The sequence below is a fragment of the Fringilla coelebs genome, assembly GCF_963513975.1.
Source record: "Fringilla coelebs genome assembly, chromosome: 11".
NCBI classification, from domain to species: Eukaryota; Metazoa; Chordata; class Aves; order Passeriformes; family Fringillidae; genus Fringilla; species Fringilla coelebs.
This window is the reverse complement of record NC_140037.1, coordinates 7,906,844-7,923,711: the sequence shown is the minus strand read 5'-3', so window position 1 is coordinate 7,923,711 and position 16,868 is coordinate 7,906,844. Positions and strand designations below refer to the sequence as shown.

General features: G+C 49.4%; 1 protein-coding gene across 1 annotated transcript in view; it reads right to left on the bottom strand.

Annotated features, from left to right (window-relative positions):
* Positions 1–2,032: 2,032 nt before the first annotated feature.
* Positions 2,033–16,868, bottom strand: part of LOC311158025 (gamma-aminobutyric acid receptor subunit alpha-3-like) — a gene marked incomplete at its 5' end in the record, with an annotated part of 61,488 nt that continues 46,652 nt past the window's right edge. Inside the window, 4 exons of the mRNA XM_084213131.1 lie at positions 2,033–2,561; positions 9,098–9,309; positions 12,309–12,461; positions 14,334–14,477. Coding sequence (XP_084069257.1) covers positions 2,232–2,561; positions 9,098–9,309; positions 12,309–12,461; positions 14,334–14,477 — 839 coding nt within the window. The 3' untranslated portion in view covers positions 2,033–2,231. The remainder of the gene's footprint in view (positions 2,562–9,097; positions 9,310–12,308; positions 12,462–14,333; positions 14,478–16,868) is intronic.

The window sequence follows — 16,868 nt, the reverse complement described above, 5'->3', positions numbered from 1 at the left end:
AGCCCCAGCAGGCAGAACCAGGTGCCAAAGAAGCCAGGATGTCCTCCCTGCCCAGCAGAAGGGCTGGGGGTGCTGCACCCTCCCCTCTGCTCCTCCACCCTGATGCTGCAGGCAGAGTGGGAGAGCTGCTGGGTCCCCCCAGCCAGCAGGGAGCCCCTGGGGATGAAAGGCACTGTAGAAATGACATGGTTTGGGGTTCAGGTGCTGGGAGAGAGGACGTGGACAGAGCTGGTTTCCTTAGCAGCAGTTTGGGGACGGGGGGGAATTTCTGGTTCCTCCTTCCCAATGTTGCCAGCCACATGGATGTGTTTGTGGTCTCAACACCCTGGGACTGGGCTAAACATCTCCAAACTCCTCTGCAAATCTCAGCTGTGGGCAGGGGCAGTGACTGCACTGCTATTGAGCCATGAGGTTGGTAAGGGACAGGCAGGACATACACCAGTGCCACCCACTGCAGGGCAGAGTGCCCTGGCCTTCCTCACTCCATCCTGATGCCCCCATGGATATTCCAGGTGGGGAAATCCTGTGCCTTGTGCTCAGCCCTGCTCCTGCACGGGCAGGGGAAGCTAAGCCTGGCACAGGGGCTCAAAGCAATGCTGAAGGCATCCTTCTGGGGGTGCTGGGGGCTTGGCTTGGCTGCAGGAGCCCAAAACACGCTGGGGGCAGCTCTGGGGGGCAGCCAGAGGGGGGCCCAAGGAAGAGGGGGCACACCTCTCTGTGGCAGCAGGACTGTGCTACCCCAAGGAATCATCAGGCACAGGATGTCCCTCCTTGCAGGAGGACAGTGTGCCCATGGGTCCAGGGACAGATGGCTTGGACGTCACCACTTTGTGCTGCTGCTGGGAAAGGGACAAACACTGGTTTGGGTGCACTGTGGTGGTCAGGAAGGGAGAAAAAGCCTCTCTCCAAGGCACTGGAGGGCTTTCCTTGCAGGGGTGTGCAGTGTTAGATTGGGCCTTAGCTGCTCTGTGGGACAGCAGGGTCACCCTGCTCTTCCAGAGCCCCTTCTGCTGTTTTCCCGTGGTGCTGGGGATGCCCCAGCTCACCAGGGGCAGGGAGAGCCTTGGGGACCCCCCATCCCCTGGCTCATCCCTGTGTCAGGTCCCCCAGGGAACGCCCTGCACTGGAGCAGGGGTTTGCCCTGAGCTGGGCTGCCCCAGGCTGAGCTCCTTCCCATCAGACTGAGGGGAGGGAGCATCCCTGCCTAAATCCAGGTGTGGGCACTGAGACACCAATGAGGGCTGCTGAGCAGCCAGGGGAAGGTGAGGGGAGGCTGGAAGAAGGGGCTGGGACAGAGGATCTGCTAAAAGGGTGAGTGGATGGGGCCATAAGAGGAAGTGCCAGACCATCCAGCTGAGCAGGAGCTCTGTGGTTCCAGTCCTGATGCTGGGTGCATGCAGCCCCACAGCTGCCATCTCCTCCAAGGCTTTGTAAAGCTTCTGCCTGGACTTGCTGACTGAGGAAAATGATTTCTCTGGTGGGAACCACACTTCCTGCTAACACAAATTGCCCCAAGAGTGCAGGATGCCCGCCAGCCAGGACCTTTCTGGTCTGGAGAGACAAAACCAGCTGGGTTTGGTGAAGACAGAGAGGAAGAAGACCTGCAATACCTACAAGATGCTGCCACCAAAGGCTCTGGGGACCACAGCAGTGGTAGGATTGCCCCAGCAGGCACTGGGCCAGGCTGCTCCCCTGTCCCCACGGGTGACCAGCTCACCTGCACTCACAGCCCAGCTGCAGGACCCAGCAGAGGTGCCAGGCACTGAAGAGCAGCCAGGCTGAGTGAGTGACACAGCCTGCAGCCAGGTGTCCAGGAGCATCCCCCATGCCAGGACAGCCCATCTCAGAGGAGGAGGAGCCCCTGGGGACAGCATGAAATGGCAGAGGCATGAAACTATGGGGACCACAGAAGGTGGCAGAGGAGAGATGGCAGCACAAGGGGACTTGGTCAGATGGGTGACAGCAGACTTAAGATGTTAGAGGCACAACTTGTTATGATCCCTTATTATTTTTTTTTAGCTTTCATCATCAAAGTAAACAAAACCAAAGTATATATGGGATTAAATTAAAATCACAGTTTTGTTTACATTATAAAAGAGCGACATCATAATAATAATCATAATCATAATATCAAATGAACAATAATAATTAAACCAAACAAGAAAAGAAGAAAGCCCTGGAGAATTCCTGCTGGGATGATGCTCACAGATGGAAGGTTTGTGTGACCTGTTTTACTGTTTGGGGATCATTCCCTTGATAGCTGACTCCCGGTTCACATAGGTGGCCCAGTAGACCAGGTTGAAAATGGCAAAGAGCACTGGGAAGACGATGCGGGACATCTTGTCTACCTTGCTGACGCTGTTGTAGGTCTTCTTGCTCTCGGGGAGCTTCTCCTCCAGGCGGGGCAGCTTGGGGGGCACGCTGGTGGCAGTGGCAGTGGCAGCAGCACTCTTGGAGATGGTGGGCAGGCCGGGCTCCTTGGAGATGTTCAGGGCGTAGGTGGTGCCAACGATGTTGTAGGTGTTGTTGGTTTTCTTGGCCAGCGCCACCGGCTCTTTTTTCTAGGGGAGGGGGGAGTGGGGGGGAAAAAGAAAAAACAAACAACAAACAAACAGAGATGAAGAGGCAGAGAACAGCACGGAGAATGTTCTGTCCTCTGAGTTTACCTGCTGGTCCGGGTGAGGAGGTGGAGAAGGGTGTGAGGAGCAGGAGGCCAGGAAGGGAGGAATGCACCTTGTGAAAGGAGAGTGCAAAAAGGAATGACACCCCGTGTGCTCATCCTGGGGGCAGAACTGGATTGTCTGCTTGGCTGGCTGCTTCCTGGGTCAGGTGAGAGGAGGACACAGCACACAGGATTACAGCTTGATTTTATGTTTTTGGTGGCAAAAAGCCACGTTGAGAGTATGGGCAACAGCATTGCCGTATTTTTGCACCCTGAGTTCCTCACAGGAATGCCTTACGATGCTCAAATTGTTTCTGGAACCCTTTAGAGCACCTCATGACCCACCCAGGTCAGGTGCAGAACAGATGGAAGGCATTTGCACCAACCAGGATTTGTGGAATGCTCAGCACAGCACTACAGGGCAGAGGGAAGCCTTTCCTCCTGCCTTCCTACCCAAGGGATGCTGAAAATCATGGGAGGTGAGGGAATCCCTCCCACAGGGCTCTGGGGGACGGCACATGAGCTGCAGTGAGGACAAACTGCAGACAGAATGGCCCTTGTGAGTCAGATGTGATGCACTGAGGGATGGGGTGAATGCTGGGGACAGGCAGTTCAGGGTTCATGAGGATGGGTGGGCAGGAAGATGGACCTAGGGGGTTGGGACAGGTGTTGTTCCTGCTGCACTGTGTTTTATAGAGCAACCCAAGGCTCCAAGGAGAGTGAAACCTGCACTCAGGTACCCCACAGGTGCCCCCTGCTACACCAGCAGCCAGCACCAGACACAGCAGTGCCTCATGGTGGGGCTCTGGTCTCTAAACTCAGAACAAGGCGTGCCTTTGGATGACTTTTTTCTGTTCAAAAGCAACTGAAGCACAAGGTGAGGCTCATCCAGGCATTTCCCAGGGCTGCTGGGCATGGTCATGCACGTTCCTATGAGGGAAGCACTTCAGGAGGAGAGAGGGCTTTGGCTTTCAGTGCTGTGTTCCATTTTAAACGTGTCTACAGTCACCATGGATATTCCTGGTTTCCTTAGGAAATGAATTTTCCACAGGGATTTTCAGAGGGACACTACAAGCAGACTTCTGTGCAATCTTTAAACCCCTCACAACAACACCACAGCCAGGCAGCCTTGTAATAACGTCAGCAATTACAGAAATTAAGTTTTTAGGAGGAGGTCTAGATGTCTTCAGGCTCCAGATCAGACTAAACCACTGTTTGGACCATATTCACAGCATTTGATGGTCTTTAACAACTAACTGGGTCTGATTCTGCAGCCATCAGAGCCATGTTAAGGTGTTCCCTCTGCACCTTAGCAGATGAACTTTTCCTGCTAAAGAACTGACAAAAAGCAAGTCAAGGGCTAAAGATGCTTCACCTATTAGAACACTTAAATATGCTTAAGTATGATTACTTATTAACACAGCTACAGGAGGCAATAAAATAATTAAAAATCAGTAATGAAATGAAAAACAGAATGTTGTTCACAGAACGTGATTGGCAGTGCACTGTGATTATCTTAGTATTAATCAGCCATGTCATTCATTAGAGGAATAAGATGAATACCAGTGACATGACATTTTCAACCTGGACAGCTTCCCTGCCCCAGAGTTTGGAAAGTGGATCCATGTGAAAACAGCTGAAATAAAGTCAGGCAAACCTGGGTGCTGTGGGTGGTGACAGCGAGCTGCTGCTCCCAATAGTGTGATCCAGAGACCCCAAGCATTAATCTGGGCTCCCCTGGACCTCAGATCAGGATGCTCAGGCAGAGCAAAGGCTTGGGAACCTTCAGCCAGGGCCTTTTCCCAGCTGCCCATGGAGTCCTCACCCTGCCCAGAGCTGGGAGCACCAGAACACCCAGACTGCCTAGCCCAAGGCATGCATGAGCTCTCCATGTGTTCTGCCCCTGAGATGTCAGAGAAATGGTTCAGCCTGGTTGCTGGGCTTTATAAATGAGTTTTTCAGGCAAGGTTTTGACACTCAAACAAAACAAAATGTGCTTGTTGATGTCAGCTGCAAAATAGCTCCCAGCCTTCACCCTGCACCTTCATCTGTGAGGAATTCCACATCCTCCTGAAACAGAAGGAGTGGATAAACAGAAGGAACCCCCACATTTGCTTTGAGAACTTGTCCTATTTCAAACCTCTATTTTGCAAAGCACTTCCTGCACTCATGGCCCCACGGAGGCCCAGGGAGACTGAACTGCTGCACAAAGATGTCCTTGTGCTGATCTCCTGAGGGAAGAGCTGTAGAATGTGGTGTAGAGATAAAGCTGTTCCCTGGATAGTGCAGCAGTCTGACAAGTTGTTCAACAACAGGCACACTGGAAAATAATAGTATTTTTTGCTAAATATTCTTGTCTTCAAGCCTCTCTGCTGAGGAACTAACAACGGAACACCTAAATTATGGGAACTACTGCTTCTGTCTATGGTTTGCTTGAGATTAGTTCTCTGTACCTGCTCCTTGGCAGGAGAAAATTTGAATTGGAAGCACCATGACTCTGACAGGCAACTCTGAAAGTCACCAGTGTCTGCAGAACTCGGGAAATCCAAGTATTTGCCACTTGTCATTCTAGAGAAAAGTCACTTTAATGACCCCAAGCAGCTCCAGTCTCTGGCATAGCTGTATCCCATAACTCAAAGCCCAGCAGCTGCAGTTGCTGTTGCAGCAAAGGTATCACTCCTTCCCCACACCAAGCCAAAATTCCTCCTGCAGCCTGCCAGAGACTTGACAATTCAGATTATATGGGACTGATCCCAGTGATCTTACACTCCCTGGATCAGCAGACAAAGAGGTTGGATGGGTTAAATGATCAGCCCAACACACCACACAGTGATGAGAGAAAAGAGGGTGAAATGCTGCTGAAGAATGATTCATGGACTGTGCTGGAGGTGCTGAGGACATAAATCACTGGTAGTGTTATCACAGAATCCATTAGGTTGGAAAAGACCTCTGGGATCCTCATAGAAATCATGGAGATTGCAAATGCAATGAACAAAGGACACATGGGCTGCAGAGCACGACCAGCAGGGGAAATGCCAGCAAAAACATTGACCATAGTGAGGCAGACAAAAAGGAGAAGGGTCTGAACCATCCTGAGCCCTGAAGACTTCTACCTGGTTGAAAATGGTGCCCTGTCAAGGTTCTTGTTCCTCTAGGATTGGAACAAAGATGCCACAAATGGAAAGAAACAAAGGAAAAAGAAAAATTATACCCAAGGGAGCTGGATCAAAGGGTAAAGTTGAGAATTGAGCAGGTTGCACAAAAAGTCAGGCTTTACCCAGCCAGTAGAAAAAGCACCTCATGCATGTTTTTCTTAGTAAAAAGTACATTAAAAGGCCAGACCTAACCTCAGCATGCAGAGAAGAACTATTGTCTTATGACAAAAATAGAGATCCAGGATTATTGCTCTATCCAAAGCATGTTCTGCTTTTATGTATCTGGCTGCAGATACTTGTACTGGTTTTGCTGCTTCTTGACACCCAGAATTACAGGGTAGTGCCATTCAGGCACAGACACAGAGCTACATCAGCTTTTATGCACAGATATGGCATTGCAGGCAGAAGTGGGTTTAAGTGTCTTCCAAGAATCCAAAGCATCTTCCATCCTGAGAAACAGACAACACTTTCTGTGGTAAACTCACTGGTAAATGTCATCCTTGCAGTTTCCCAGCAGCAAAGTCACCGTTGCTTGTTCTCTCTTTGGATCCTCAGTGTCACAGCCACTGCAGAAATCACCTTGAGGTGGCTGTGCTTGTGGCTGGATGGTGGATGGATCTCTCTGTCCAGACACAGCCCTTCTGTCCTGAAGTGGGTCCTTTTTACAAGGCATTTTGAGGATGATGGAGGTCAGGAGCTCTGCTGGCTACTGAACCCACTCACCTTTCAATCTCTTTGGCCTCTCACTCATCTCACACCTCTCTGCCATCTCACACCTTCCTCCTGCTGATGTTTTGTTTTTAAAAGTCACCTTTCCTTTCCTAACAAGTTTTCCTCTTTTGACCCAAGTACTTCTCTTCAATTTGATCTGCAGCTCTAGGCTGGTTGCAGCCACTCTACCATACAAAAAGAAAATAAACTTTCCATCTACAATTAGCACTTACTGATGGCAGGCTGGAAAGGCTTGAAAAAGCTTTGGGTCCAAGAAATATTGGTCAAACCTTATCAGAGTGCAGGCTAAAGGGAATTTTTAGTGACATCCATGGTGATATCTGCCTGCTTTTCATTTGAGAACTGCAGAGAATGTGCAGAGTAGCTCCCAACTAGAACCAGCTGTGGCTACAGCCAGAACACCATCATGATTTTATGATGCAGAGACCAGCAACTCACCAAGATCAGCCCAGCATTTTAGATTCTACCTGAAAACACCCCAGGTTTTCCCATCTAAACCAACAGTTTGGCTGAGGGGGAGAAAAAAAAGAATAAACACACTGGGGGTGTCTGTCAGCAACCAGCAGCTTTTCCACTGATTGTGTCCACGTGGGATGGGAAGCATTGCTGCTGCCTACAGTGATTTTTTTTCATGCTCATGCAATCAAACCTGGAGTGAGGATCCTTGCTATCACACCAATAAAGAACATTGCTTTTGGCTGGGGAGAAGGATCTCCAGAGACCAGGGCTCAGCCTGGGCTTCTCACTGGCAGTTTTACCCTTGATACAAACCCTTTAAAATGCCTGTACTTACTCTTCTGCCTCTTCTTCCTTTTGTGGTTTCCACCACCTGGCTTGTCAATTGTTTCAAGAGGAGCTAATTAAAGGCTGAAACTGAGCCAATGAGGCACCTCCATTGCGTAGCAAATTCACTGCTTGGAAATACTCATTGGAATAAAGATGAAAAGCAAACATGTTGACACATGGTATTCCTAAGCTCCCTGAAAGCCCATCACTCTTCTGGGAGCTCTCCTGAGCTGCAGAGACTGGGAGTGAGTTTGCTTCTTCAGTGAAGATCAGAGATAGCCTGAAAAAGCATCCTCAAATGTGGAGCCCTTCCTGATTCTCCAGGCTGATAGCAATTGCAGCAAAGGCACAGAGAGCTCCCCCTCTGAAACATTCCTGGTCCTGCCTTGCTTTCCTGTTTGATTATCATGTGCAGGAACATTCTGCGTGCTCTTAGCCTATTGTTTCAGCACTGTTAGTCTTGTGGCGCTGGGTCAGTGAATAAATTGAGGAACACGCTGCTTCGAAGATAAACTGCAGCTTTTGAGCCTTGACTGCTTTTTCCACCCAGTTCACATAATTGCCCAAGGCTGTGTGAATCCTGACTTTGTGCTGATCTGCCCATCCCTGAAAGGGACACCACGGCTTTGAGGACCTGTCCTGACTCTTCACTCGTGCCAATCACTCAGGAAAGGCTTCTCTCATCTCTAGAGGCCAGGTTGGCATCACTGTTTGTGGTGGAAGTGGCAGGCCATCACCTGACCCCCTCTGGACGCTTTCTGCCATGAGTCTGTTGCTCAGACCACAGCTGCAAAAGCAAACAGATAGACAGAGTCCAAGAAAGACAAGAGAGAGGCGTCCAACACCCACTGATGGCTCTGTTCACCTTCTTTGACCTCCACAGCAGAGAGATGACTGGCTGCTGTCTTCCCAAAAGTTGCTGCAGTTCTGTCAGGTGTTTAACATACAGCCCCACAACAATTTCCAACAACACATTAAAATGCAAAGGAGAAAAATATAAAGGCTCCAGAACCAAGAACAAGGACAAAGCTGATTTTCAAATTGATTCAATAAATATAAACAAGGAGCAGCATGCTACAGTAAGCGATTTCTCTGCGCAGCCAAGATTAAATCAGTTCAGAGGGAGGGGGGCACGAGCAGGGGCAGCAGAGCCTGTCAGGATGAAGCTGCCAGAGAGGCTGATCCCGAGTAAGGGGGGGGAAACGTGGGTGATGCCAGGCATTAATCTGCTGCCAGTTGGCATTTGGGATTGCTGGCTTCCCACCCACCCTCTGTGCCCAGCTCTCAGAGCAGCAGCTGCTGGCAGCTGTGGGCAATGGCACCAGTGTTAGAGCTGGCCAGGGGACAGGGCTCCGTGGGTGTCCTGCAGCATGTTTGGGTTTTTTGGCATGCTAGCAGCAAGGAATGGGGTTGGAGGGCTGGGTTGGGTTGAGGTTTGGGTTGGAAAGAAAAGGAAGGTGACACACGACCACTAGCAGAGCAGACCCAAAGCACGGATGTTTCCTGGCAAACAGCCATACAGAGGACAGAGGACAGAGCCAGCAGCCATGCCTGGGCGTTCCCCTCCAGCTCAGCACCCCGACCAGCCCCAGGCCATTCCTCCCAGCCCTCAAGAACCGCTGCAGTCAGGAGCTGGGCTGGGCAGGCAGTGAGTACCATCCAGCCCCCGAGTGCTGCGGGGCTGCACGTTACCCACTGCTGTGCCTGGCACGGCTCCCTCGGGCAGCGCTTCTTCCCACCCCCTCCCCTAGCCTCGGCTGACCTTCATCTCCTGGGCCTCCAGCACCTTCTTGCCATCCCAGGCCCAGCTGCGCTTGGTGAAGTAGTTGACGGTGGCGAACTCGATCAGCGCAGAAAACACGAAGGCGTAACAGACGGCTATGAACCAGTCCATGGCCGTCGCGTACGCCACCTTGGGCAAGGAGTTTCTGGCGCTGATGCTTAGTGTGGTCATGGTGAGCACCGTGGTGACACCTGTGGGGGCACAGCAGGGCACGGGGATGAGGTCACAGGGTTGAGATCGTGCACTTGTACCTGGTTCTCCCAAAAGTGCTGCCGCTCCCTTCATGGGAAAGGAGGAGCCACCTCCTTCCTCCCGCTGTGGTTAGGGGAGGATTACCCAGAACTAGTCCTAAGTGCAACTCAGAGAATAACTGAACAGGAGGCCAGGTTCATAGAGCCTAAAATCACAGGATGGCCTGCTGTGGTACTCACATGCCCTCTGAACAGAGAGAAGCTGTGAGACAAACAGAGAAGAAGGAAAACACAATTCTTATCTCGCTCGCTGTGCCTGTGTTGTGCTGAAGCAGAATGCAATGTGGAGATTGTTCACCCACAGTGAGGATGTTTTGTTCCCTTGGCCTGTCAGGGCCAGGTGTGTGTGGGGCTGTCATGGGACAGTCAGAGAGAATCAGAGATGATGCAGTTCTGTGCAGTTGTGAGCAAGAGCGAGTGCAGGGCAGATTCACTTTAGATACAATGTACATAGTGTAGTATAATAAAGTAATTAGTTATCCTTCTGACATGGGGTCAGATCATCATTCTCTCTCCCTTTTGTTGGAGTCACCTTTGATTTACAATAGCCTGGGCTGGGAAGGACCTTAGAGAGCAGCTGGTTCCACCCCTGCCACAAGCAGGGGCACTTTGAGGTTGCTCAAAGCTCCCTCCAGCTTGGCCCTGAACACTTCCAGGGATGGGGCAGCCACAGCTGCTCTGGGCAGCAGTTTGTCCAACCCCTCCTCAAGTCAGGGCCCAGGTTGCCCAGGGAGTTATTCTGGTTCAGTTTTGAGTACAATCACTGGCAAACATCTTCATTAGGATGAAGATAACCTTCTTAACCTTCCTCAAGCTGCAGTGACTAGACCTCTGCTCTCCACAAGAGTCCTGGCTCACAGGGAGGCACTGCCCTGCATTCCTCACCTGCTGGCAGGGTGAGGTGCAGGATGCTACACCCAGCTTGTGTAGAATATGTCATGGAGAAGCCTCTGGTTGCTTTTTGCAACAAAATAAAAATAATAAAATAACAGTGAAAAGAACAGCTAGATAGTCGTGAACCTCAGGGAGGATCAGAAACTGGCCACTCATCCAGCACAGCTCTCAGGGTTTTAGAAACACTGTCTTGTGACCTGCATGGATGGACACCTGGGATCCTGGGTCCTGCTGTCAGCGGCCCAAGCTGCCAGAATAAATGTCACAATGATTTATCTTAAACAAATGATCTGTTGCAAAATGTCTTTTAAAGCTTTTTTCATTAAAGCAAGCAACCATTACCATCCATTTTCCCCAATAATGTGCTTTTCAATTAAAAATGCATTAAAAACATTATAAAAATATTGACTAATTTTCAGTTCCCTTAAGCCATACTCCTGGTAATTTAAGAGTTTCAATTCAATATTGTTGACAATACTTTCTGAGGGGCAGGGAAAAAAAAGGAATAAACAATTTGAGTTCTCATTATTTTCTTAATAGAAAAGCAAGGCAATTTGGGATCAAAGACATTTGTCACACAGGTAGGTTTTAATTTTTCAGTCAGCTCTTGCCTGCTCAATCTGAGCTGCTGCTTGAGGAAACTTATTCACTGCAATTCTCAGTGTAACACAGGAGGGAATCACATATGATACCACATATCCCCTCTCTGCTTGGGGACTTCTGTCCAATATCCTCTCTGTTAAATGGAATCTGCTGGGCAGTGTTACATCCAGGATATACAATCCTGCAGCATCACACCTGCTCTGGGAGCATGTCTGTGTAGATCCTGAACTAAAGGTCTTGACAGGAAATCACAAAGCAATTCTGTTATTAAATGCTTGTAAAAGCTATTAATATATGTGCAGTGCCAGCCTGGCACTTTGCTTGGGTGAGAGGATCTGAAAGCAGCTGAAGGAAATAATAACACTATATTCACCATGCAGTTATGCTGCCTCAGCCCAGGAACTTGTTATGTGGAGCTGTGACCAGGGGCACATTAGCAATTTCAAAGGTAGGGCTTTAAATGCCTCCCCGTGTCCCTATCCTCTGCTCTGCTCCAGAGCCAACACAGATAAGCAGACACAGCCAAATGCACATAATTAGATGATCAATACCTTGATTACTGTTAATATTTATGGCTGGGCTTGTAGCAGAGCCATGGCCAGGAGTATTTTTGCAGTGATTTGGGGGGGAGCAGGCTCACTGGGAAGGCACTGAAAGCTGTGCTGGGGAATGGCCAGCAGCTTGGAAATGCTGCTCAGGGCCTGGCACAGAGCAGCCCTGATGCTCAGTGCATTCCCCTTTCTCCCCATTGCAGGAGGGGCAGGGGTAGGATGGTCAGGATGGACAGAGACAGAGATCTCTGAAGCCAGGTTGTGGTTTATTGCCAAGGGCCTGGGTGCAGGGCTCTGCTGGGAGCTGCCAGGCACAGCTCAGAGCAGAGCCCAAAGAGGGAGAGAGAGGTAAAGAGAGAGGTAAAGAGAAAGAAGGCAAGAGCGTGGTAAAGAGGATGAGAGAGAGCAAAAGAGTAAAAGAGAGAGGATGAAAAAGTAAAAGAGAGAGCAAGGTTCCTGTTACAGTACCATAAATCTTCCTCTGTGTTGAATATTCTAATTCTCACTAACCAATCTAACACAAGATACAAATCCTACAGCATTTACATACAGCCTGTAAGAATCATTACATCACCACACTGTGTTACATTTTAAACCCTAAAAACTCCTCTTTGGGCCCTTCTGCCAAGCCAGCAGGGTCTGCTCTGCCCCTTGGAGCTGCCTGCAAGCAGAGGCTGTTGTTCCATCCAAAGGGGATCACCTTCAGCTGGCCATGCCATTGTTTTCCAGTTGTTCAGTAACTGAGGGATCTCAGAGATTGCCTTCATTTCAATCTTGCTTATGGTTTCCATATTCTCAAAACCTTTTGCCAGGCAATCATATTTACAAGGCTTTCCTGTTCCATCTTCCCCAACACCCCCTGCTGCCCTCGCCCTGTGCTACCAGACTCACCAAAAACTGTGCGGGCAGGGACAGACTCCCTGTTGAGCCAGAAGGAGACCTGGGACAGGATGACAGTCATGATGCAGGGCAGGTAGGTCTGGATCACAAAGTACCCAATCTTCCTCTTGAGGTGGAAGTGCGTGGTCATGACGACGTATTCCCCTGCAGAGACAGCCAGGGAGGGATGCTGGGCCAGCCCCGCCACCCCAGAGATCCACCCTGGACAAACTCTCAGTTTTTCAGTGGGATTTTGGTGGGAAGGAGAGGTGCAGAATCACAGAATCACAGGAGAATGAGGTTGGAAGAGACCTCTGAGATCACTGAGTCTAGCCTATGCCCTAAAACCTCAACCAGACTGTAGCACCCAGTGCCAGGTCCAGTCTATTTTAAACACATCCAGAGGTGGTGATTCCACCACCTCCCTGGGAAGAGCAGTCCAGTGCTTTATTATTCTTTTGGTGAAAAATTTCTTCCTAATATCCAACCTATCCCTTCCCTGATGTAGCTTGAGACTGTGTCCTCTGGCTCTGTCAGTGCTGCCTGATGGGAGAGACCGACCCCACCTGTCTGCAGCCTCCCTTCAGGGGGTTGTAGAGAGCAATAAGGGCACCTCTGAGCCTCCTCTTCTCCAGGCTAAACAGCCCCAGCTCCTTCAAACCTTCCTCACAGCCCCTCACCAGCCTCGTTGCCTCCTCTGGGCGTGCTCAAATATCTCAACATCCTTCCCAAACTCAGGGGCCAGAGCTGGACACAGCACTCAAGATGGTGTGCGCCCCAGCACAGCTTTCAAAACACTTCTCTTAGTCTTCTTTAATTAGCTACAAAAAGTGTGTGGGACCAAGGTGAGCCAGTGTCAACAAGTAGGCAATAAAATCTTTCACTGCTTTGCCCCAGGGGGTCTCTCCTGACGCTGCTCCCATCCCAGGGAGCCACGCTGTGGGTAAGATCCCTTAAGGCTGGAGACACCCTAACAGTGCTTTTAATAGGATTGCAGGACACAGGAGTTTATTTTCTCTGACAATCCTGAAAATATCCCACTTTTCCTCGCTGTAACCATCTCAAAAATCCAGGCAAGTCCTGTTGTTGAAGGTCTCACCTGTGAACTGAAGAGGAAGCTGTCCCTATTTTCCCTCAACATCCTATTCCTCCCCCCAAAGCTTTGGGTATTTTCTTGGATTACTGTGCCTCTACTTTGTGAGCGTGGCTCTGCTAAATCATTACACACAGGAGCCTTTAGCAGCTTTCTCACCACTCCAGGTTATTCATCTGTACATTTTACTACAACTTAAGTAGAGAGATGGGCCAGATATTATGACATTTAGTTCCCTGGGCTCCCCACATTTCCCCAAGGGAGGTGAAATGAGTTGTTACAGACAGACACTATTAAAATCAAGTGCACCAGAGAGGAAATATCCTCAAATGAGAGAACTACTGGTGCATACAGAGGGAAAAAATAAAAGGGAAAAAAAAAGAATTATGAGAGACACACATGAGGTAACAGAAGCCATCAGTACCTGGATTCAGAGGGGAAGGGAGGAGCAGCAGATGGGAGAGAAAGATGATTAATATTGGTCATTAATCAGAGGAAACATTTGTTTGGGATAATCTTCTATTAGTTATGATAATATTTGTGCAAGCAGATGCAGTGAAAACCACACTGAACATTATGTTGCCTTTGCCTTCCCTGCCTGCAGTGCTTTCCTGAGGGGCTGGAAAGGAATCCAAGACAAATGAACCCTCAGCAGCACAAACCAGCTGGACAACACGGGGCAAATTTTCCACACAGCAGATCGTTTTTAGATGCTCGAGATCAGTTCTCCTAAAGACTGTGGGCAACAAGACTCTTTCAGTGGAAACCACTGGAACCACAACCTCTTCATGCCTCTTGGTGACTGCTGAAGATGTCACCAGCTGTGTCCTCCTGCCTCAGGAAGTGCTGTGCTCCTGGACTGCCTCTATAATGATCCCAAATCGTGGCATTCCAAGCCCATCTCGTGGCAGGAGGAGCTGAGCCCGTGGTGGTCCCACAAATACCTGTGCTGGATCGAACCATCTCTGTGCCAACCACGTGGCCCAGCAGGTCATACTGGTTCAGGCGAGATCCACCCTTGGCCACTTCCACAGATTTATCCTTCCCCAGGGTCCAGGTGTAGATCACCTCTGTCTTTGTGTAGGCATCTGCAGAGGAGGGAGAACAAGGAGGTCTGTGCTTCTGCCTGACCTCAAATATACCAAAATTAGCCTGTAGCCAAATGAATTTTGCTGTGCATCTCTCAGAGCCACATGGCTGAGCACAGCCAAGCATGGCCAGAGACCAAGGCAGATCAACAACTGTTAAATCAAAGGAGCAGGAGTGAGCTGGGCTTTTTGGAAGGGAGCTGCAGAGGGGCAGAGCTCTGTCACTGACAGACAGACTGACTCTGCAAGGGCTGCCTCCAACAGGGACAACATCCAGGCCAGCAGGATGCTGGGCCAGCAGGACAGCACAGCCCTGCCATGCCAGGGACAGGGAAGGTCCTGCTGGCAGCAGCTGGCAGCAAAGGCTGAATGCAAATGGGGTAAATTTTAGGTTAAAAAGTTCAAAGTTTTTACTCTCACTCAAAGGCAACCCTCTCCAAGACTCTGAGATTTGGAGGTGGTGTTCTCTCACCTAAATGCTTCTTCCTGTTGCATTAATAAGCAGCCAGGACTCAGCTTCTTCATGCAGGAAAAGCCCCTTCTTTATTCACATTACTCATTTCTATATAGTCTTTACAGACCTCATTTTCAACTCTAACTGGCTAGTAGTTCTCTTGCCACTCATTTCAATGGTTAATAACTGGCATTTTACCTTTTCATCAAATCTCTCTATTCTTGGGTTGTTTACATATTTTCTTCACTGATTCTCATGGGACAGATTTATTGGTTATGCAGGTGCAAACTTATTTTTCTTACTAGAACAGGTTGTTGTGTTAACTGCCTTCATTCTTATGATTTTTCCTTATGGGAACTTACAAGTTACTCCTAGCTTAGCTAGAGTAGCAGGGCCTAAACCATATTTTATAAGGCCTTTTTTTTATAATACCTCCACCTGTCTGCAGCATTTTCCCTCTGTTTGTGACCAACCCCCCCTGTCAAGAGTGCTCTTGGCTTTTCCAGTCCTATGGTTATCCAAAAATTGAGTCTCTCCAGACTGCTGGGAGCTATTTCTCCCTGTAATGCCCAAAATTCCTGTACATACCAAGTTTGCACCAGCTTTTTAAGCAAGAACAAAGTTCACTAAACCAAGCCTTCAGTTCATTTTTACCCACCAAAGTTCACAAAACCAAGCCTTCAGTTCATTTTTAACCACCACCTTCTCCTGGTGAAGACCTGAAGGAGTTCTTTGGCTGTGGTCAAGTCAAGCAATGGTGTCAGATCTACTGGAGAAAACTCTCAGCTCCTGCTCTGTGGAAGATTATGTCCTGAGAAAACCACATTTCTGTGATCTTTCTAAAGCAACCCCTGTTATTGCTGTGCTCTGGGTTTTGGCAAACCTGCTCCATGTTAAGCAGGGCTGTGCAAAGCCTTGGGAGAGGTTTTGGTGATCAGCCAAGGCTCCTCAGCAGGCCAGAGTGCTGCCTAAGCTCTTCTGGTGCAGGCTGGCACCTGTCACTCTGCTTTTCCAACCCTCCTTCCAGCCCTGCACATGCTTCTGGAGCCCTCCATCCTCCTTCAGAGCATATATAAATATATACACGCAATTCCTGCCCATACCAAGTATATGCATGTATATGTAGTTGGAATGAGCAGGAATTTTGGCCATTATGGGGAAAAATACCTCCTAGCAGTCTGGTTGTCTGGGACAGAAAGGTATCTGATGTCACACAGGCATGGCATGGATGTTTGGAACACATTTAATGCCAGGCAGCTGCTTTGGTTCAGCTCAATGCCTCGTTTGCAATGCAAAAACCAATCCAAGCAGGGACAGCTCGTGGACATTTAGGGGAGCTGGTAAATTCAGCAGCATCTCCTGCTCCCCTAGTCTCAGATAGCTGCTGTACCAGTGTCCTGTGATGGCTTAGGAACAGCTCTCTGCTGTGCACATTTCTCTTCAGGGAGCAGGGGATGGGCAGAGCCATCCCTTCACTGCACCTGGCCCAAGGGATGCTGCAGGTGGGCAGCTGAAGCTCTCTGGAATGCCTGATGCCCTGAATTCTCCTGCAAATTCCCTGCCTTGCCCCCTCAGGGGGCTGCCCTGGTGGCCCAGGGACAGGAGGGCACTGCTGAGTCACTGGTGGGGATCAGCAGAAAATGGTCTGTGAGGCAAACTCAGCATGCTTTGGGCAGGGTCTGGCACTGGCATTGTCCTTCTAATTGCAAACCTGACCCGCTTTAGGCTTCTTGAAAATGAGCAGCTTCCAGCTGTCAATGGCTTTTTAGTGAAAACACTGGTTTAATCCCACTCCAGCACAGGAGAGGTGAGCTCTGATGCTCTGTGAGTGCTTTAGAAAAAGTCACATTAATGTTAACCAGGGGCAGCTTTCTGAGCTCCTTGTCTCAAAACTCTCATCATTCAGAGGTCAAATCAGTAAAAAAAATAAGCCCAAA